Source organism: Anguilla rostrata, chromosome 7, assembly GCF_018555375.3.
Source record: "Anguilla rostrata isolate EN2019 chromosome 7, ASM1855537v3, whole genome shotgun sequence".
Taxonomy (NCBI): Eukaryota; Metazoa; Chordata; class Actinopteri; order Anguilliformes; family Anguillidae; genus Anguilla; species Anguilla rostrata.
In genome coordinates this window covers 42944836-42968084 of record NC_057939.1, presented here as the reverse complement: position 1 = coordinate 42968084, position 23249 = coordinate 42944836, and the positions used below count along the sequence as shown (strand labels likewise).

At 40.6% G+C, this 23249-nt stretch overlaps 2 protein-coding genes across 2 annotated transcripts; one reads left to right on the top strand and one right to left on the bottom strand.

Annotated features, from left to right (window-relative positions):
* Window positions 1-563: 563 nt before the first annotated feature.
* On the bottom strand, window positions 564-17881 carry LOC135259755 (uncharacterized). The gene is made up of 20 exons (XM_064344465.1): window positions 17470-17881; window positions 16869-16969; window positions 16565-16634; window positions 16043-16173; window positions 15822-15910; window positions 14123-14222; window positions 13773-13816; window positions 12648-12725; window positions 12129-12325; window positions 11094-11158; window positions 10905-11011; window positions 10009-10114; window positions 8361-8460; window positions 6357-6396; window positions 5541-5592; window positions 4966-5080; window positions 2810-2893; window positions 2247-2370; window positions 1645-1735; window positions 564-1204 (listed from the first exon to the last, which is right to left on the bottom strand). The coding sequence occupies exons 1-20, from the start codon at window positions 17753-17755 to the stop codon at window positions 1130-1132; spliced, it is 2055 nt and encodes a 684-aa protein (XP_064200535.1). The 5' UTR covers window positions 17756-17881; the 3' UTR covers window positions 564-1129.
* Window positions 17882-23249, top strand: LOC135259756 (fibrinogen gamma chain-like). Its single transcript, XM_064344466.1, has 10 exons — window positions 17882-18408; window positions 19269-19399; window positions 19495-19539; window positions 20073-20259; window positions 20357-20441; window positions 20660-20790; window positions 21236-21369; window positions 21451-21635; window positions 22109-22386; window positions 22923-23249. The coding sequence occupies exons 2-10, from the start codon at window positions 19337-19339 to the stop codon at window positions 23105-23107; spliced, it is 1293 nt and encodes a 430-aa protein (XP_064200536.1). The 5' UTR covers window positions 17882-18408; window positions 19269-19336; the 3' UTR covers window positions 23108-23249.

Sequence of the window (23249 nt, the reverse complement as noted above, 5' to 3'; positions counted from 1 at the left end):
ACCCCCTAAGAGCCTAAACAAATAGGCTAGGCCTACCTGCAATTAGCCGTCGCAAAGAATTTAAGGAGTACACCATTCACACACATTAGAGTGTCACGGTCTTGTCGCTAGGGGTAGGTGACATAGTTTATTCCAGATATACCTGTTCAATATTATGACAAATACATATGCATAACGCGAATTACCTAGCTATTGCTAGCATGCAATCCAAAGTATTGGATTGCATTCTTCATTAAATTATTTTATTTCATGGCAGAAAAATATATTCTGGCACGAGAACACTTTTTTTGCACAATTTTTTTATTTTTATTTTGTATTAATGTACCGTTGGACATAAGAGTGTGGTGAAAAACTTGTCTTTAGTTAATTTCAGACTGAAAAATAAAGAATAAAACAGTATCATTATCAGTATCATTGAGGTAGTGGAACGGGTGTGGAGCAGGAGAGGAAACAATTTGTTGGGACCTCTTACCTCTGACCGACACTGTCGTACAGAATGAGATCGTGCCATACAAAATAAGACAATCAGTCACCACTGAAAAATGGAGAACATGAAATTCAAAGAAATTTCTAAATTCTTTATTATTTTACAAGAGAAGTGGTAATTTCCCTTTGCTGTATTTAGAAAAGCCTTGTTATCTCTTCTACATTGTAAGTCATTTTCACCTCCCTAGGAAGCACAAGTTAGTCTCTCTTCTACAAATACTGTTAAATCTTAAATTCCGTCTGGATTCATTTAAATGCATTCAATTATCACAAATAAGTTCCGAGCCTTACTTGAACAAGTTGGAGTTTGAATCACTCAGTGTTAACCGCTTACAGTAGATGGACCCTGATACAGTAACAAATGAAGCACTGCATATTCTGTGGTGCACATTTAATTTCATTTGTATCAATGACAAAGTCCCGTTTGGCATTATCTGTGAGTTTGGCCATTGCATCTGACAGAGAATTTCTGCTAGAGGTTTGTAATTATTGGAAAGCACCATGCCTGAAGAAAAACACATCAACACACTGCCACGTTTAAGGCCATTTTTGTGACAAAAGGCACAAGTGTAAGGACCCCTGTCCAGTAATATTCAACAGCTTGTTCAGATCACGACACTACCGACCAGCCGTCGATTTCAGTTCAGTCCACCAGTGACTTTAGATCAGGTAAGTCCTTTACTTTATAGTCCAGCAGCATCTGGCCATATGCCTTGCCCTACAGACACAAAAAAAGGCATTAGTAAAGAGCATCAGATTGTGTGCATTGCATAAAACAGCAAAAATACATTTTTAACACCCGTATCATTTTACAAATAAGGTAGTATTATGGTTCATAACCAGCAAAATGTATTGTATTTTTTTGTGCGAATGGTAATTTGGCCTTGTTTCCTGGTTAAGTAGGTATAGGCGTTTGAGTAAGTATCTCAGTTCTGTATCAACTGCAAGCTGTGGTCTAGGGGTGATTACGAGGATGACTGCGCTAGCAACAGGAGAACAGAAATGAGTCTACACGTGGAATTACTTTGATCAGCTTTAGTTTTTTAACTAGCAGTTAAATCCCCAACTGGGCCAAGAGGCAACGCTGCTATGGATTCATCCGTCTGCTAGGAGGGGGAGGGGTCAGGGGGGGTAGAGGTGGAGGTGGGCGGGGCTCACCTGAGGGTCACTGCGAAGAGACGCCACCCCTCCCCCGCCCAGAGAGTTCCTCAGGACGAAGTTCAGGCCGTAGATCCCTGGCAGCTCGAAGCTGAAAGAGCGCCACCACCAGCTCAGACGAGGGAAGCAGCAGCGCCCCCCCGCTGCCCCGCCCATTCCGCTCGTAAAGCCGCCTCGCCGGCACCTCGGGGGCCGTAAAAGCGGGCCCTGGCTCCCGGGGCCCTTTTACGAGCGGAATCAGCGGGGCTCGAAGTGTGTATGCCCCTCACGCCCAAAGACTGTCTGACAGGGCAATAAAAGCTGCGGCTGAAACTGTATTCAGCTCACAGACTACAAGTTCAGCACAGTCTACTGGGACAGGCAGCTTCCACACAAAAATGCAATTTAGCTCGAGTGCAGAAATAAAAGATATAAAAATTTCGTTAAAACTAAACTTTCAGACTGACACCAGCCCTTTTGTGGTTTAGTACATTGATATGCAGAGTTTACATAAAAAGTAATTATCAAACACTTTTTTCCCTACACAGTGTAATCACTGTGTAATATGTTTCTGATTTAACGGCTACGTTAATTACGCGGTTTTCGCGGTAACGCTGGCTTACCGGGAGACTGAGGGCATGTGGCTGTCGGTTTTCTGTATGAGGTGCTGGAAGTACTCCTCCACGACTTGGGCCGTCAGCGCTTTCTTCAGGTACGGGTAATAGAGGGGGTGTCGTGCTACCACACCTGAAGGAAATTTTTAGCGAGCAAGCCCAAAATTGTTTATGTATACACAAACACAAAAAACGTAACAAAAACATTCGAAGAGTACAAAGAAAAAATTATAACGACACGTGTAGCTGCATACCTATTGCGTCAATATAACCAAGGAGAATTTGGAAAATGCACAATATTCTGGGCACGGCTGGCGGGCCAAGTTCAGTGAATGGGTGCCCTTGTTAGGATTCCTGAGTACTGGGCAGCACGAAGCAGAAAGCAGGCAGTATCCAGGCATAGAACCGGGCAGCCTCGTAAACCCACAGACAAAATTATTCCCCTGAGCTTACTGGGGTTTTATTTCTGATATTTCTGAAAGGATTTTAGAATCATTACTAAACATTATGAGTCCATTATACTGACTGGATCATAACATTTGCCATCTCCGTGACAGAAGAGAAAGTCTTACCAATATTGGCGGAGTCACCCTTGTCTCCGCTCCTGGTGTAGGCTAGCTCTTCCAGTCTGTAACTGTGTGGGCCAATGGGCAAATCTATCAGGGCAGATACAAAACATGGATTTGCCCATAAAACAACACATAAAAGCGACAAGGGTCCTGGTTGAATCAATCTATTGTGAATGGTGGAGTCAATATTTTGCAAAAGAGACTTTGTAGCTTTAGTGACGTAGTAGCCTCAACTCCTACTGCATGGAGGCATTGTTTCCTTCTGCTTCATGGAAAATCCTTCACTTTCTCTGTGGCCTTTTATGTACTATGCTCTCATAGACTGCTACAAAAAAAGGGAGGAGAATGCGTATTCACGAAACTACCTTTCAGTGGGCATGTAACTGCAGCGGTTTTGGGGCTTCTTGTTTGGTGAAACGCGAAACCCTAATTACTGCAAGGAACTGATTGCTTTTGAAGGATGTGGAGGTCCCATCCAGAGAGCTATATTGTTCCCAGGCAGCACCAGGCTCACTTGAAGTCAAAGACGAATAGAAATTCTGTTTTCGGTGACCCAACAGGATGACAATACATTGAAATACTTTCCAGGGAGTAGATTACCTGTAAACACCGACTATTATATCGTCATTCTGAAAAGCCCTAATTTCCAGAGAGAAGTTCAGCAACAAAAGTACTGGGATAAATGAGAGAAGAACATCTCACTGTTTCTTAGTTCAGCCCTTGTTCTTGGCTTTTTTGCTGAGCAGTCTATTCAGAAAATGTCATGGAAAGCAAACTTTTAATCTATAAACTTCACAACCATACTATAGGCACCAATGATTCATGTCAGAGGAAATACTTAATACGTATGTGTATAAGCCGGTCTAAGACAGAGAAACTACACACAGGTCAAGCTAAGTACCAAAAGAGTATGCCCTCTTAGTGAAGTTCATCAGTTTGTAATTACAATCACCTGAATAAGACATCCGTTTGAGGCTACTTACACATTGATGACTGAGATCGAAACTGTGATAAAAAGGTCAAATATGTCTCATTGAAAGAAGTTCCTGTAATGCTGTGCCATTCTACAAGCATGCATCACAACCGCACACACATTGAATCAATTAGAAACCACCACTGACTACAGACACAAGCATCCGTGTCTGACTGCTCTAGCCAGTGTGTGGCTGGGAGACTGAAGGCAAACTAATGTAGTGAATAGTGAGGGTGGGAGAATACAGGGAAATGCAAGGGAAATCGCAGCTGCTTGATAGTAACTGGACAACAGCAAGTAAAGCCTCTTTTATCAAACTGCAGTATACTCCCTCACTTTTTAGAAGGGGCTTGAAGCGAAGTCACACGTCTGCATTTTATATTTCCCATTCATTCCAGTGAACGGTGGAGTGCAATGTTGCATGAGACACTGAAATATTTACCCTGATTTATAAAGTGACCAGAGCCAAAACACAGAAAATAAATAAATAAATAAAAATCTACAACAGGCACCTGCTTCAAAAATAAATATGAAGAACTCAACACAATTAAAATGGATCCTACCTGTAATTACTAGAAAAATAAGAGGTCTGCACATCTGTTCATTTGGAGGTAGCTACTAAGTGGCTCATTCTGCTTAAAGCTTGGCTCATTGGTTGAGGATTGTCCCTGATTGTGCAAAGGGTAATTCCTTGCACAATGAGGCAGCCAGCAGTGTGCATTTGGAACTGAGCACGTGCATTTTCCCCCTTCTATCCTGAACTGATGGAGGACATTTAACCAACGAGATGGGCTTAAGAACTTAAGAACAAGATTACACATCTGAGGTAAGATATAAACTGTTGAAGTGCTGCTCATTACACTTTACTATATCAAGTCATCAAATGAAATGGGCAATGACAGCATGTTCTATTTCATACTACTCAAAACCATACTTTTTCTTCCACTGCTGACCGTGACTGTCTTGTAGAGGACAGAGTTCGGTCAAATTCTACCCTCTGTGAATAAAGAGGAGAAACTACAATGGAAGAAAGGTAAAATTCCCCTCCTTCACCAAAGCTCAAGTCCTCCAATGGCAGATTAGGGGGGTTGGGCCATCCTGTTACCAGGCAATAGGAGAGAGTCAGCACAAGTAAAGCAAAGAAACTCTTCATGTATGTTATTAAAAAAAAGTTAAAACATCGCACCTGGAAGTGCGTCGCACTCTTCCTCTTGCCTGTGAGGTATAAATTGATTTTCGTGTAGAAACAGATCCTCCCCTTCATATGTCTCTGTAAACTCTCCATTGAGATGAATATCTACCTGAAATAAATAGTTAATCATAATGGATACACACTAATCAATCAATGTCATAGAATTTTCCCTACGTAAGCATACAATACCAGCACTGTCATGGCAGTGTAGTGTGATGGGTACAGAGCCTGAAGGTTGCAGGTTCGATTTTCAGGTTGGACACTACTCTTAAACAAGGTACTTACTCGTTGACTCTGAAGAAGATGCTAAGTGAAATGTCAGTCTTATTTAAATAAACATGCTTTATTTTGTATGAGTGTTCCAGTGTCTACTTTGGGCAGTCTCTCTGAAGAGCCCGGGTAAATATTTTTGCTGTTTAAGTACATATCCAGTTGTAGAAATGGATACTGTCTTCAAAAGAATGCTAAAAAGTTTACTAAATGTCAGTAATGTAATGTCTTCATTGGGATTGGAACTTGCAGCCATGATTATAAAATGGTGTGAAAAGTGCATAGCAGGAAGAGTTTACCTTCAGATTTGATTTAGGATACAGGAAAAAGAACGGTTTCAGCACAGGGGACCTATGAGAGGTAGAAAAGACTGATAAGTATAGCTTCAGAAACAAAAAAACATAAACAAAACTTCATAATGTAAAAGTCATTTCAGCATCCCCCTCATCGAGTCTCTAGTTCCTCAAAGTCATCATCCACTGTTAGACTAATCGTTCAGTCATTATCTGTCTGTTGCCAGATCCTGATCTCTGCCTTCCCAGCTACAGAGCAAATAAATGAGTTGCCTACCACAAAGACTACTCAGACAGCAACTGCCTACAGTTATCTCGCCGGGGTATGTTGCAAAGTTTATTGTGACATAATTTTTTTTGTAAAGTGCACTTGATAAATGCATTTTGACTTGATGTGATTCTTCCAATGATATGCCTTGAAATAACTTTGGCATTTCCCCTGACCTGTCTTCCCCTGCACTCTGATGAATGAAAAGTTTTATAACATTTGCTTTCCGTTTTATTTCTGTTCTATTCCAATGCTTGTTCCAATTTTTCTCCTGCTTCGGAATGGTCAGTTGTATTTATTAGCACTCATTGCAGAAATCTCTGCTACAGATAAGGGAAAGTGCAGACAAGCCCTTCCCTGGGAAATGCTGGAGCCAATCGTGCGTTGCCCTGCCAGGCTGCCGGCCAATTGACACTGTCGAGGTAATAATTCAAAACCAGACTTTAGGGCCCGTCCATGCACTAAAACAGTGCCTTAACAGGATGAGCCACCAAGCAGCCCTGTAAACCTACTTTCTCAATGAAAATGTGCTGCTGTACGGTAAGCGGACTTACACTCTTGGTCGGCCGCCCACTATTCCTGTAAGTCCAGGGGCTACAGAAAGGAAAACAAACTGATTATTCACGAATACCTCTAATTAACCCACAATATAGTCAAACCACAAAAATGAACAGAATTACAGAGTTAAGAAAAAGACAGCAAAAAAAACTGATGTGGTAATCAAGATGGGAATATAGAAGCCTGGTGAATTGTGTCTCTTTGCTACTGTCCCCTGACACTGTCCTCTCAGAGCTAAAATAATATTTCGTAAGAGTTTTCACTTGTGAAATGTAGGTGCTTCATTTCTCCAATTTTTTAATATGAACTCCTTAAGAACCAATGATGAGAAAAAGAAAAAAACAGAAACAATTCAACGAGAAGCCTGGTGAGTGTTTGATTGTCTTCCACATTGTATGATAAAGCCTAACGTCTAGCTCTTCAGCCCCGGTTCCTTTGAGAATAACCACTCTGCAGCTGTGAATCTAGGGCAAACTGCAGAATTTTTGCGTAAATTCTGGGTCGACATGCTTTCACGCAGATAGCCCAACTGGCAGGGACGTGAGCTGACCTTTGATTGTCCCCTGGCCAAACCACAAACATTTTGCAATTTCAGTTTTTTTTGGCAAAGTCAATCGTGTTACATCCTTAGCACAGATGACCTTGCCTTTAGAAATCAAAAGATAGACAAGTTATCTTATTCTTTTTTGTTTATAGATGTTCTAAATTCAGCTACAGTGCCAGCATGTACTACACAATACTTCAGCTGTACTAGCAATGTGTTTGTCTACTGAGTAAGAGCTGGTCTTGTAACCCAAAGGTCACAAGTTCAATTCCCAGGTTGGACACTGCCATTGTTCCCTTGAGCAAAGTACTCGACCAGTATATATCCAGCTGTATAAATGGATAAAAAGGTTGTGCAAGACGCTCCGGATAAGAGTGTCTGCTAAATGCCTGTTATGTAATGAAATGTAATGTACTGTAATGTACTGATTAACAAGTAGAAATCTCTTGAGATTTACTTCAGATCGCCCTCTTTTTTAATAGATAAAATTAACTGAAAGAAATTGAATAAGCTGTTATTTTTAGAAGAGCATTTCAGTGCGAAAAAGCATAATCATGCAGGACAAACCATTTTCATGGGAAAATTAATCGTTTTTAAAATGTGGGGCGTTCCTTTCTGGGCCACCCCTGTAGTTCAGTACCAGGCCTAATTAAATGGAACCAAAACCATTTAAGACTGGTCAATGCACCTACGCAGCACAACACAAACACAAACTCGGCTGCATTCAACCTCAAGGATAAATGTTTGGATTAAACGTCTCTCAGCTTATCAGAGGTTCAGTGGAACGGGAACAGTTCACAAAGATAGACCTTTGCTGCCACGTTTGCTTTTTTGCACATAGCCTGCAAAGAAGCAATGCTCAATCAACAATACAATGCTGAGATGTTTGTGCAACTAAAGTGACAGGACAGCATAACTTCTTTTGCAAAAAACAGAGCAAGTGCAATTTACACAAAGGCTGTTAAATGAAAAAAACAAATGCACTACCAAAATAATGCTCAGTACAGAGGTCATAGACCGTTCAGCTGAGAGAGCTTACTGTCTGTGACCGAGGCATGAACTCAGCATTGCACAAAAACGAAACATCCCAGACTCTGACCCTTCCTTTAAGAGCAAAACACTTCCCCTAAACGAAGGCCACATGGAGAGATTCAAATAGGAAAAGCAGTTAATTTGAGGTCATGATGGAGTCAATACGGGGGCGTCAAGCTGCACTGAGCCTAAATTTGAGAAGAAAAAAACAACTGTGGATGAGTTTCAACCTATCAACCACAACACAAAAATAATATAACATTGGATGACAGATACCAGCTATTTATATTGCAAAACCAAAGAACATTACATTGATCTTAACTCAACCACCACCCATGTGTATCCCTGGCACAGTAATATACTGTGACCATTATACTTATGATAACAATGAATGTTTCAATTCAGGCCCACTACATTGACTTACCCATGCCAGTGCCTGCAGGAGCTACTTCTCTGGAGAAAATCTCCAAGGCTTTCTTCAGTTTGTGTTGCACAGCCAGCCATACAACTGCCTCGCGGGACCCCTAAGAGGATCAAATGAAGCCAAAGTGGACTTTAAAAGCTTATTTCTTTCAGTTACTACCTAGCTCACTGATAATATCTGTATACGCCACAAGATCATACAAAAGCAATTTAAAATGAGTATTATGAAGCTAAAACACAAACTGCCAATCACGAGAATATGGCGGATACAGTTAGGAGAATGCTGATCAAACACATATGAATATTGGGAAAATTTAGGCTACGAGTAAGCTCCCTATTAGCTCAGTCATTAACATACGCACTATAAAAACATGTCAAATAGGCTACGTCATTAGCAGTCAATGACTAGGGGCGACAGGGGGTAACACAACTGACTGCAAAAGATGCAGTCACTTCAGCTGCAGAGCTCACCTGACCATGGGTGCAGGCGGCACAACCTGAGAGGCATAATCAGGCATTCCAAATGAGAGAAAAGTACCGGTTAGGAACAACCGGGAAAGCTATTCTAGGTTCTGCCATCTTGGCCTCATTGTAATGCTAGTGGCTTGAAATGTATCTTATTAAAATACTGAAGAAGAAGGCTGGCATGCTCAGGCGTCAATCCACCTTGAGTATGAATCTGGGAGAAAATATCACCAGACCGGAATAAAAGAAGATTAACTTCAACACAGGCAAAACAAAAGCCCGGAATCCCTCCTTTTCTGAACAACGGAATTTTTTTTTCTAGTCTTTTCCAATATTTTATTTCAGTATGCACTAGTTATCCTGAACTCTGAAGGGTGCCGTTTCAAATTACCCAGACCACAAGAGAAAGGAGTATAAAATGCATCATACGTGCCCTGCATACACGCTCCTCAGGGAACAGATTTAGGACGTGTGAAACTGTTTGTTTTCTTGACCTACATTCTAAACGGGTCATGGGTGTCCCAAGACTCTTTGTCTGAAGGTACTGACCATGCTGACTCAGAACATGCTCTGAATAGATTCAAATTCAGAGCGAAATAATGACCATAAAAATCCAGTTAATCTAATCCCTTCAGAGCGGCATGCAAATGAACATCGTGCTTTGTCATTGACCAGAACCATCTACGCACAGAATAAACCCGAAGGCATTATCACTACAGTTTATCCTTTTAGTTAACATTACATAATCAGCAATGTAGGTTAACATTTGTTTCCCAGAAATAAAAATCCATGCGCGGTTTTAACTTTGACGGTCCCACGAGTATTGTCGGGCATTCACTATCCAATCCGATTTCGGGAAAACATTACACCCCGAATGTCCACATCATTTTCAAAATGATGAATGAAGTTTCTTGTTGAAAAAGAGGAAGAAAATGCATTACTCCACTCAAAGAAAGATTATTAAGGACTAATTTGTGACGTTGTGATTTTCAAATATCAGTTAACAATTTTTAGAAATCACACTGATGTTCACATAGTGGCCGTACTTTTGATGTCAAAGGTTAATCGAAGTCCTTTTTTTTTCTAATAGTTTGAAGCAGAGATCCTACAATATTTCAAACATTTTATGATATATTGTGTTCAGAAAAACCTGTGAAAGTAAATGTACAAGGAGAGAGACGCACACTTCTGTTACTGGCATTAGGTCCGTAGGTGTCTTCAGCACCCAGAACCTGAATGTTGACAGCACTGTAGTCCTCCAGGCCAAGCTTTCGGAAGATTTTCTGTGTCCTAGGAGCACAAGAATAAAAGGGCTATGATAAGAAAGTTCTTATCAATTTTAATGAGCCCCACTGGGGGAAACAGGCCTGAAATTTTGCGTCCCGCCCAGTGGTGGAACTAGGAAAGGCACCAGGTCTCAGTGGGGAGCTGACTGCTCCAGCATAGGCTCAGATCTTGCTGGTTTGTGATGGGACACTCCAGTGAACTGTACTGGTAGTGTTGCACCGGCAGCAGGTGAAATAGCACTCCCCTCCAAGTGTGTCACATCTAGTTATAGACGCAACAATCCAGGAAGGGGAGGAAAAAGCAGGGGCTAGCTACAATTGCATGGGAGGAGGCTAGTGCTAGTCTTGGTTTATGGAGGATGTTGTAGATGATGAGTTGTACTGGGGATTTGGTGTATGCAAATATGTCCATACTTCAACTGTGGCCCAAGGATTTCAAATTAACTTAAGCTTTATTAAATTAACAAAGAAAACACTTGTTGCTCATATCAACTAAACCTAACTTCCAGGTGAGCTCTTAAAGCAATACTGCATTGCTGATATCAGCAATGCAGTATTGCTTTAAGAGCTCACCTGGAAGTTAGGTTTAGTTGATATGAGCAACAAGTGTTTTCTTTGTTAATTTAATAAAGCTTAAGTTAATTAAGTTATTTTCATATTTCCATAGAGGTGCATTTTGGGCTACATATAGTGTTATCGCTACTGCCGCCACAACAGGGTAAGCTGGGTGGTTTCGAGGACCACTGGATGTCAATTAAACAGACCACTATCCTTGCGGCTACAAGGCAGCTCACCTTTTAATGATGCTCTCCGCTGTTCGTCTAGCCTTGTCCACAGCCCTTGGGCCTCCCACAGGGCACACAGCAGTGGCCCTGAAGCCGTCCATGTATGTGGCACAGACCTAGAGGGGGAAGAAAGATAATTCTCTGTCACTGAAGCGCACTGAATTAGGAGGGGCTAGCAGACTGTGCGGGGGGGGTCACCTTGTAGTCACCAGATGGTGGCGTCCCTCTTGCGCCCTTCACCTTCACTGCTCCTCCATCCACACCTTTGTGGACACAAAAATAAATACATAAATTAAAAGTAAACAAATAACCTACAAGTCATAAAAAATGTGTCCAAAATCTCTCAGATAATCCTACTACCAAGCCTATCACGAGTTAAGGGGGATCACTGGGTCACTGAGGGTGGGTACCAAGCCTTGAAAAACATGAGGGAAATTAGGTCAGGGGGGCATTAGGACGGTGCATTTTTCAAATAAAGGGTTTTATATTTCGTCAATGGCTACCATTCACCAGCTGCCCTGAACATACTTACAGTATGGTGACAAGAATACTAGAGAAACAGAAAGCATTTGCAAGCGATGCCAGTGATATTGATATTGGCCTCTACTTGCCACTAGTTTGCTCATTCTTAGCCTCCACATCACACTGTGAGAGAAATAACACATGGTCAAGCCTCATACAGTGGTTAAGAACATCAGTAGCTAGCTGACTGTGATATACACTGAGGAGGCTAGTTTAAGTTCAGGGTCAGAGCTCAGTGCAGCAAAAGTTGAAGAAACATGCCTGTTTGACAAGGCAGGGTTCAGTTTACGGTCAGGAGAGATCCATCTGTCCCCTGTCATATTTTTGCACGTTTTTCCAGAAGTGAAATAAGGTCACTACTAACAGGCAGTTCAGGCCTTTTCAGTAGCATAGGCCAATGGTTTACAGCCTCTATAAACCATGATTACATTCATACATTTATAGCAGTGAGCAATAAAGCCAACCATTTTCAGTGAATGTTTCAATGGAAAACCTGAACCTGAACCACTTTTTAAATGGACTTGTTAGTAACTTACCATACATACAATCTGCATAATAATAACCATGATCTCAACTTGAGCTGATAAAAAAAAAAATATATATATTTTCCTATACCAGATTTTATCATGGTATATAAGTGCTATTTTCAATGAAAGCAATCTGGGAAGAGTGTAGGCTTTAGTGAAAAAGGAGGGAAGAAATGAGGGTAACCTGGGACTTCGGTGATGGTGACCTGAGAGAAATCGCACGTGACATCGGGAAGGAGGTAGCTCTGAGGGTCCCCGATCTCGTACACCAGCTGCTCCGCCACCGTTCCGAAGGACACCAGGCCTCCCGTCTTCGGTGGCTTGGAGAGTACGAACGACCCATCGGCAGAGCATTCCACCACTGGAAAGCCCATGTTGTCCCTGGGCACAGGGAAGGAAACACCAGTTACATTACACTGACCAATGGAAACAAAGCTACATGCGACCAATCACCTGTGAAGGACATGCAACCAAAGCACAGTAGTATGGGAAGCGGGGTGACTTTTACAGAGACTGTGCCAATCCAAAGCCTTTGCACTATACAGAAAAATGACTGTGGTTCCAATAACCGATAACACAAACCAATCTGGAGCTTATGAAGCCTCGCTCTCTCATCACTAGACAGGGCCACCTACTGCATGACAAAATGGCCACAAGGGGGCAGCCTCAAGGGGGGAATTCCCAGCGAACACATCTGTCTCACCAGTCTGGGACCTTGTGCCAGTCTGTGAATATCCCTCCGGTGCACTGAGCGCCACACTCGATCAGGTGACCTGCAAGGCTGAGAGCCATAGAGGTTGTGAGACCACCCCTGCATCACCACTGTCATTTCTGTCATTTCTCCTACAGAGAGAGCACAGACCTTCATACGATGTTCAGCATATTGACAGCACATTACAAAAAAATTGCAAAATGATTACAAATGTATTATTTTCAATGCATATTACACCTTTTTTGAGGGGGGGGGGGGGGTGTTGGGGTGGTCTGGTAAAGCAAGCTGTATTGCTGAGTTATATATACATGAGTGCATTTAACATTTTAGTTTTACAGTAAATTCACAGAAGACATTTGCAGTTCACAAAAGACACAGGAAATTTATTCCTGCAAATCATGAGATGTTTGCCTATGACAACTAATGGTCTGCTTGCACTGGTGTTATTTAATTTGGTTCCCAAGAATGACCTGGTGTTCAGTGTTAGTATTCTTACACTGAAAGTGGAGATTTGCACAATAGTGAATGAAAACAGCTTACAATTAGATAAATGAGAACTTGCTTCTGTCTAGCAAAGATCAGAAAGCATGTGTTATGGTGTGATCACCATATTATAGTGGTTCTGAATTGAGTTTTACTTTTATAACCAGTAACGATGCAGCTTGATTCTAATTATTGTTATCACTATTAGGCTAATTCTGAAATGTTATGATACCCATTTCCATTTTGCTTCTCTCTCACCGCTCAAAGCTCTTTCAAAAAATGCATTCTCTTACATATTTTAGTTTCAGTTTGTTCATAGCTTGACTAATTTTGTTATTAGTAGTTGAACCCAGGTTTACCACATTTAACGTCCAGTCCTGTTGAAGTAAAAACTTCACATGAACCCCACAAATACATATTGTCTACAGATTAGAAGCTATGTTTTTCAAGGCAATAAGAATTATTTGATGAATTAACTGTTTAATATTCTGAATATTTGCATATTTTTCTCCGCTAGTTTTCAAAACCGTTATTATTGGACCGAATGAACTACGCCTACCCCTCCGTGAACTTAAATATACCCCAAAATTGTTTTGGTGCTCCCACATCTGAGGACACGGATGCAGTGTTTACCTTCCAGCAGCCAGCAAGTCATAGCTGGTCTGTTTCCACCCGAACTGCCAAAAAAATATCACAGGAATTAAAATCCAAAAGTGACTGCTTAATGGGACATTATCTCTTTGGCACGGCTGAGTTGTTAGCTTAAGAAGTAATGATAGCTGGGGGGGGGGGGGGGAGTCAAAAGGTTCAAGACGGACAACAACAGCATCTGCAACATCTTTAAAATCTGTACAATCAACAATTGAAAAACAAATTCCACTGCTGTCATTTGGATGAATACAGCTAACGTCTTTTTCAGGTTATCATCCACAGAACTGCTCATATTGCGGTCATGGGTACATCAGCATGATAAAATACTGTACCGAATGCATCAGAGGCCCCAGCACCACTCCACTGTCCACACAGCGGCCGGTCACTACTATATCTGCACCAAGGTCCAGACACCTCTTTATGGGTAAGGCACTGAAAAGGACAAAAAGAGTAACAAACAGAAGCACGTCAATACAAATACAAATCAACAAATCTGCTTTTTCAGGGCACCATAATGTTTGGGACATATTCATATCTATGCAAATTTATATTATGCTTAGTCACATATCCTTTGCATGAAATCACTGCTTGAAGTCTATGACTAATAGACATCACCAGGTGCTGGATATCTTCCCTGTTCTGCCAGGCCTGTACTGCAGCCATCTTCAGCTTGATTTTGGGCAAGTTGCCTTAAGTTTTCTCTTCAGCTAAACTCCATTGTTGTGTTAGGTAATATGATTGGGGTCACTGTCTTGCTGTAGGATGAAGGGCTGTCTAATGAGTTGGAAGGAATTTGCTTGAATGTGTGCAGGTGTTTCTGTACACTTCAGAATTCATTCTGCTGCTGCAGTAATATCAGCAGTAATATCATCAATGAAGACAAGTGAACCAGTACCTGTGGCAGTCATACATGCCCAAACCATAAGAGGTTCGCATCATGCTGTGTAGCCTCTGTAGTTCTGTTGTGAAGTTTTCTGTGGACAGTAGTCACTGACACACCCACACCTGCCTCCTGATAAAGTACTTCAATAAGGTGTTTTAATAAAAGTGGAGAATCTGCACTTTGAAAAGGCCAAAGTAGTTTGTCTTTCCACCTTTAGTGTAGCTTATTTTTAACTTGCTTGTTTTAAACATAGCTTGTTCTGCTATGATAAATAATATTAGTAGAGTAACACAGTAACATATCACACAGAGGCATAATAAACTGACCACTCATCTATAGCTTGCATAACAAAGGGATATGAAACATGAACTCATGTTTGAAAATTAGTATCAGCATGGCTAGCATGGCATGGCAGCATGTGGAGTTTCATAATTCTGAAGGCACAACTTGACTTGTGGCTTAACTTGGCACAGTGGCTTAAAAAGTCATAACTGCCAAAATTTTCTTTTCTGTTTTTTCCTTTTCTCACCAACTCTTTTTTAAAAGGATATAACAGAGAACAACTTGTCTGGGTGCTGCCCATATTGTAATTGGGAGGACTTCCTTATTACAGGTTTTACTGTTATAAATAATGCTAATCAAACAGGAAAGTCCATAGTTCCATGCAGCTTAATCATTTTCAATTTGGATACTCATTTCAGGTATTTTACTCTGTGGCACATGCACCCACTTAGAAACACTAGAATCATAATGTGAAGCATGCACGTATTTTGTAAAAAAAAAAAAAAAAAATGTATGGCTAGCACACACGTGATGTGTCAACATTTTCAGCTTCGGGGGGGTTCTAGCTATAATGCCCTCAACAGCTCAACAAATTTGTGCAATTTTTCATGGCTGTTTCTGTCACGTTTGCACAGGTGATTGAATTTATAACCCAGTTAATTGAGGTTTAAAGTAAACCCAAAAGCCGTTGAGCATATATGTCAATATAGACATTGTTGTTCAAATAATCTGTCAGACAAATCTTCACTGTTGAAATGAAATGCGCTGAGCAGCAGCTAACATACAAGCAAAAAAGAGTTTAAGCTAAAGTTCCGTTGCGGCTAATGCAGAGGCATAAAAGTTTTAAGAGCATTATACAGGCTTACCCAAGATATGCATTCATGCTGTGAATGCCTTTGGGAAGGGGTTTTGAACTTTCATCATCAGCCATCCTAAATTTTGACAATGAGTCCTTCTGGAGAGCAAAATAAATCACCACCAACACCAATATCAGTGCATTTAAAACAAACAGAAAACGTATCATCTTTTGGCTCAACAGTCTTTGAAAAAAGCACTGATTGATCCTAACAGTGGCCAGTTTCTTTACCTGTGGCATAAGGTCGTCCCCAGTTACCACGGCAATTTTAAGGTTGAGGTCAGCTTTCTGCACCACTTCCTGTAAGGCCGCTGCACACGCCAGGGGATTCACGCCCCCCGCGTTGCTGATCACACGGATCCCTGCAAGGACGCAAGTACAAGCACAGTCAAATACCCCGAGTTCTGCACATATACAACAGAGCACTGAATACATACAGTACAGTCTCAGAGGTCAGAAATACAAGGAATTATGTTCATGAATTATTATTTAGGCCCAAGGATTTGTGTGCAGGCTCATGACCAGCAAATCCAACCATGTTCCCACAATATTACTGGGAAGTACGGTCAACTTGGGTTTGTTATATGAACGCAGTAAATTTTGTTTTAGACCAGATAATTTTCCACCAAGCGGTCCTCGCCAACTTTAAATGGCTATTGAACAACCTCTAGTGGTTTTTTTGGAGAAATGCATTAGATTGAGGGTTGTCCTTGCTTAAGTGTCTGTACTGGACTTAAATTTCTGTTACTTTACCTTTTGAATAGATGTCCTTGATGTACGGAGCCATGGCAGCTTGCACAAAATCAGGGGCGTATCCCATAGTCTTTAAGAGAAAACAGTCACAAAAAATAAATATAATGTAATTTTATACACTCAATTTTGGCAGTTATAGTTACTAGCACTATTCGAAAGAAAAAACACTACTGTTTTTTTTTGGTTTGTTTTTTTGGTCTGTTTGTTTTTATGCATATACTGTACATTAGGTAGCATACTATAATTCAAAATTTTCATTAATCCATTCAGTAGCATTGAAAAAGAAAAGGAAATTGACACTTACAGGAACCTTAGCTTTGACAGCTGTGAGCAAGGACATGGTAATTTCTGAGAGATAATCGAATACCAAGAAATCCAGCTTCCCTCCATATATGAGTTGTGGGACTGTGATGTATACAAAAAAATATTTGCACCTCATAATCACTAACATACAGGTAAGTGATTACACTACAGCTAGCCAGCCCATTTGATATTGTGCACAATCTGAATAAAATGTTAACTTCAGCCAGCTATGAAATCACTGTTATATTATAAAACATTGCATAGTTACCTAGACAATTCACCTTGCTACAACAAATTGCATAGAGGTGACATTTGCTGTTTAGATGTCAAGCTTTTGTTAGCCTGCTTACAAGAGCACTGAAAATGCCTGCTATCTACCCAACAATTCCAGGTAAATAACAGGTACAAGTACTCTATATCGGATGGCTAACAAGCAGACGACTAAACTAGTTCGCTAGCCAAGAGTGACAGATTTAGAGAACGAAATATACGATGGTAGCTGGCTAGCAAGTCAATTATGCACATTCCAGCCACTAGATAACGTTAACTAGCTGGGTGTTTATAAACCTTTGCGTCATGACTAGTAAGACAATGTTAGTTACCAGAGGTTGCAGTGTCTCCCCAGAAACCCGATGCACATCCAATTCTAACAGTAGTCTTTGCAGATGAATAACATTTCTTGGCTTCATGACGATATGTCTTCAACTGTATGGAATTTCTGTAGGTCTTCTGAGCGTATGTCGATAGATCATTGATAACATTAGCACTGTCTGAATTCATCAATTTATTACCACAGCTGGACCTCAAGGACGAAACGGAATGACATCCTTTCAGCGTAATCCAACCTGGTCCTTGGACGCTACGACGTAAAACTAAGATCTTAAACATGATCTAACTTATATTTTTTCCTGAGTAAGTTTAATGTAATGTTAATGTTCAAGGTACAGATTTTCTGTGCTTCAAGAAATAAGACCCGTGCTGTCAAAATAGCAGTTCAATGGTTCCTGATTTTTCGCGTATGCTGGACTGAAACGCACACAAGGGGGCACTGCACACACACGCAATAAATAAGTAAACAATCCCAGCTGTAAAAAGGAAACCATGAGTAGGCCTAAGGAAGTTCAATTTAGTGTTGAAGTGATCGAGAAATTATTAGCAAGCCAAGATGGTTGCAGTAATGTTTGCACATAGATGGTGTTCTGTCTTAGGTTGTATAGATTGTTGAGAGCTATTACTGTGATAACGAAGTCACGTCCACATATTAGCAATAAATAAATAAATAAAAACCCATTGAAACAAATTCCTTAAAATACCATTCAGTCCAGTACTACTGGACTCCAAAGTGACTCAGTCAGTTCAGAACCTCACCCACAAGTGTAGGCTGCACCCCTTAGTACCAGGTTCAAGCACTGGCCATGTCATCAGCTGACTGTGACCTGGAGTCTACAGTAATTTGACACAATTGGTCTTATCCTGCCAAACTTGGGATGGTTTACCACTGCATTAGTTCCTCCTAATGACTGGTCAGAGATCATCAATCAGTGAGTAATATTTCTTAAGAAGTGCTCTCTCCTGCAGTATGGTCTGTTCTCGCTGCTGCCTTCTGGTAGACGCTACCGGAGCATCCGGGCACGGACGACCGGACTCACAAACAGTTTTTTCCCCCAGGCCATCAGGCTTCTCAACCAGCAACATTAATCTCAGGGATCACATTGATCACATGACCTCCTTTGTATGCTATGCACGTTCAATGTACATCACAATGTATCACAATCTTATGCACATATTCATCAGCACTCCTGCACTTTATATGGTTAATATTTAAATATTTAATAATCCTATTCTCACTGTCCATATCCCCCATCTGTACAGGCTGGAACTGCTGCTAATATTTAATACTATGTTTAATATTGTGTATATTTTAGATATTTTTGATAATTTTGCTCTTGCTCCTACGTAGTTGCTGCCTGCCATGTCATAAGAATTTCTTTGCTCAGAATGACCTTGTGTTATACTGTGCACTTGACAAATAAAAACACTTTGACTTTAGCACTGTGTGGACCAAGGTATATCAAATATGTGCTGGCCTGCCATAAAGTGCACCTGATGGATGTATGTGCTTCACCTGCAGTGCTCCTGTTGTATGGTTGTAGTAGATGGCAAGTCAGTAACTGAAGATGAACAACTGACAATTCCAAATTTTGGGATTAAAGGGGGAAATTATGTCTTTAATTAATACAAAGGGTCACTCACACTTATGTCAACTATAGGCGATGCTTCTATGGCTCACGCTAACAGTCAGTGCTCTTTAACCTCTCAGTTTGAGGGTCAAAATGGGATCACGGGTATGTCCTTACCCCACCTGCCCAAAGAAACCTTTATCTCCCCATTCCGGGGACAGCCTTGTGCAGATACATTTGGAGTCTTCAAGTGGAATAACTTCACTTTGTTGAGGACTGCCCAGGCATTATGGCTCCATTATTTTTTTATGCAACCAGCCTCTTGCTTTTTCTTTCTCCATCATCATGGGCAGTAAGTGTGATTCATTTATTTGCCAGAGTGCATTTGGTCAATATCCTTTGTGCTTTGCATTGCTTCATTGTTTGCTCTTTTTTCTCCCTTGACAGCAACCAATGTACCAACCTGAATCATGTATACCAAGTGATGAGTTTGTGAGTATGTTTATATATAAACACTACCAGTTTGTGTGTGTGTGTGTGTGCGTGTGTGTGCGTGCGCATGCGTGCGCGTTTAATGGAGAATGTCTAAGATACAAACACTTCAGGAATAGGGATTGTTTAAAACTCTGTAATGTTACTTTGAAAGTGAAGTGGAAAACATGCCAATTTTACTTAAAATTATACATTTTTAATTATTTTAGCCCCTGCTGTTATACAAGCTCCCACTCTCAGTAGTCTCATTAGAACATTAACTTGCCCATATTTATTGTGATGCTCCAAAGCTGAAAACCCCTGAAAAAAGTTGTAGTGGGGCAAGGTAATTTTATTTATTTATTTATGTATGTATGTATGTATGTATGTATGTATGTATGTATGTATTGAGTGGAAAATGCTATTAGTTTCCATTTAATGTTCACCTTTTATGCATAAATCTCTGACTTTAATATCATGATGGTTCTACTGTATATATTTAAGTGTCATGATTGCCAGTATTAGTTGTTTCATTTAAATTTGTTCTCCTATAGGGTTCATATTGCCCCACAACATGTGGAGTTGCTGATTACCTGAACAGGTATAAGCCCAGTGTGGACAAAAACCTCAATGACTTAGAGGATTTACTGGAGAAAATAGGAAATCAAACCAAAGGTGCAGAGGAAAAGGTGGTTTACATGAAAGATTCTGCCTCACATGCCCAAAGGTCCACTCCACCAGGCAAGCTTGGCTCTTATTTTGTATGGGTCAGTTTCATTCATTTCCATATATCAATATCATGTCATTTCTTTTTTCCTTGTGAAAATCCTTTGAGCAGATTTTTACATCAGAAGATCATCAGCTATGTTGGATGACATCCTGAGATTTGAAAAAAGCATTGTTGCTCAAGAGGCTCAAATATAGTGAGTGTTTTTCTGTTTCTTTTTTAAACTGGTTTAATCATTTTTGTAATGTAATGTATTCATGAAAACAAAATATTCTGCCAATTAAAAAAATGTAACTTGCATCTGTAAATTAATACTCATAAGTATAACTGAAAATTTTGCTAGTCACAATTGTCTAACTTTGGGTAGAGCTCAGTTGTGCTAAAGGGATACTGAAAACAACGTGTCTTTTTTAGTGAGCTTCATCACCTTTTGGATTCAAATGACAAGAGAATGCTCCAGGTCAGACACCTGTCTCTTCAGCTGGAGAGGGAATGTAAAGATTCATGCCAGGACACCATTCAGATTCACTCCACCACAGGAAAAGGTTAAATACAGATGCTTCGTTGTAATTGTTTAGGTGCACTTCCCTCAAGAAGAACAGTTTATGATCATGTATTTCATGTATTCATAAAGATTTTGTGGAACATCTATTTGTGGCACCTTTCATTACCACAGCATAACAACTTTATAAATCACTAATTTGTGCTGGATTTAGATTTAAAGGCTGGCTTTAAGTCAAATACTTACAGGTTTACAATATTTTATAGGGTTTGTCTTCTTTCTTAAACCAATGGATTTGCTTACAATAATTCGTAAAGGCATGTTAACAAAGATCTCTTACCTTCTTCCTAAGGCTGTAGCTGATACAGTTTGTGTAAATTGGGAATCAGTTTATAATTTCAGAACTGTTCCTTGGACTTGAAATGAGGAGGATTGTGTAGTTATTTCTGTTATATCATAGTGTTTTTTTTTTCCTTTCTTGATACTAGACTGTCAGGATGTTGCCAACAAAGGTGCTAGGAGCAGTGGCTTATATTTCATTAAGCCCCTGAAGTCAAAAGAGCAGTTCCTGGTCTATTGTGAGATTGACAGCTTCGGAAGTGGCTGGACTGTGCTTCAAAGGGTAAGCTTTTTTGTCATATTGTGATTTTTTTCCCCCCTCTGTATCTTGAAAATGTCTAAAACTAGACAATCCTCTTTCCAGAGGCGGGATGGTAGCATTAGCTTCTCTAAGGACTGGATTCAGTACAGAGAGGGCTTTGGCTACCTGTCTCCAGACGACACCACTGAGTTCTGGCTGGGCAATGAGAAGATTCACCTGCTGTCCACTCAGTCCTCTATTCCATACGTGCTACGGATCGAACTGACCGACTGGGAGGGCCAGAAAAAGTACAGTAAAGGAGTCGTCCATGGCAAAATTTACAAAACCTTTTGATCTGATCAAAGACAGAACTCCTCATTTATGTTTTTTTTTTAAGTAAAAAAGCAGCAACTGCTGTTTTCATGTCGAATTTAATGAAGAATGTCAACCTGTAATGATTCCACAAGTCACACCAACACAGTTCTCATGTTACTCTAGATCAAGGGCCCATAACTCCAGGCCAGGAGGGATAGTGCTTTGGTTGGTTTTTGTCCCAACCGATTATTCTGACTTTAATTTACACCAGTGCACCACTGTTGGTCCTTTCCTCTACTGGGCCTAGAAACAAATAACAAATTAATATCAAGCGTATTTGGCCAATGAAATAATTAACAGCTGTGGTTGGCATGGAATCCTGAAATGGATCAGCTCTTATTGCACATCCCTACAGTGAGTAATTATGATATCCACTATAATCATTTTGTCTCTATCTTGTCCCCAGGCATGCAGATTACGCCATGTTCAGAGTGGCACCAGAGGCAGACCACTACCGCCTGACGTACGCCTATTATTTCGGAGGGGACGCTGGCGATGCCTTCGATGGCTTTGACTTTGGGGACGACCCCAGCGACAAGTTCTTCACCTCCCACAACGGAATGCAGTTCAGCACCGGTGACAGGGACAACGACAAGTACCAGGGGAACTGTGCCCGACAGGACGGGTCTGGCTGGTGGATGAACCGCTGTCACGCAGCTCATCTCAATGGCAAATACTACCAAGGTATGTTCTGGCGTCCAGGCAACACTCTGAGTCTGAAACCACTTTTGGGGGTAGCAACACTGATTTGCATTGTACAGGCAAATCAGCGTTGCTACCCCCAATTAATCAAAGGACATACTCAGGACCATTGTTCTGGGCATGTTTAGCAGCTGCATGGTCAGAGGGTTTCATAGAGGGCACTGTGAATCATCCAGTTCATTCAATCCTATTTTAATCATTAAGTTATGTGAATTATTCAAGTTTATTTTGAAACACAGAACCATTTAAAGGCACAGTATCAAAATTATTTTTAATTTAATTATTTATTGCTTCCTTTCATTTAACAACATAATCAATGTATGAATAAAAACATGAAAATGTTAATGTACAAAATTCAAAATATTTTGACATTTAATTAATGAATGTAATTTAACTTGAAAGAGTGTTCTTTGCAGAACACTATTTCAAGGTAACTTTACAGACTGTCACAGTCTCTACTGCATCCTGGGGTTTTTAGAGTAAATCAAATAGTTACTGTTTGCCTTCACCCCCCCCAGGTGGAAAGTATACTGCAAAGGATGCTGGTCAATATGAGTATGATAATGGCATCATTTGGGCGACATGGCATAGCCGCTGGTATTCCATGAAAGAGACCTCCATGAAGATTATCCCCATTAACAGGATGGCCATGGGTGGGGGGCAACAGACGGTAAAACAGTTTGGAGATCTGGGAGACATCTAAAGGACAAAGCTTTATGCTTCTGAGAACAGGACTTAAGCTATTACATGTATTGTACACCATGTTTGTTCCTGAATACCTCAATATCTGTCTCTCGTTTGTTTGTACTTGTGTATTTGTGAAATAAATGATTCTATGTTCAAAA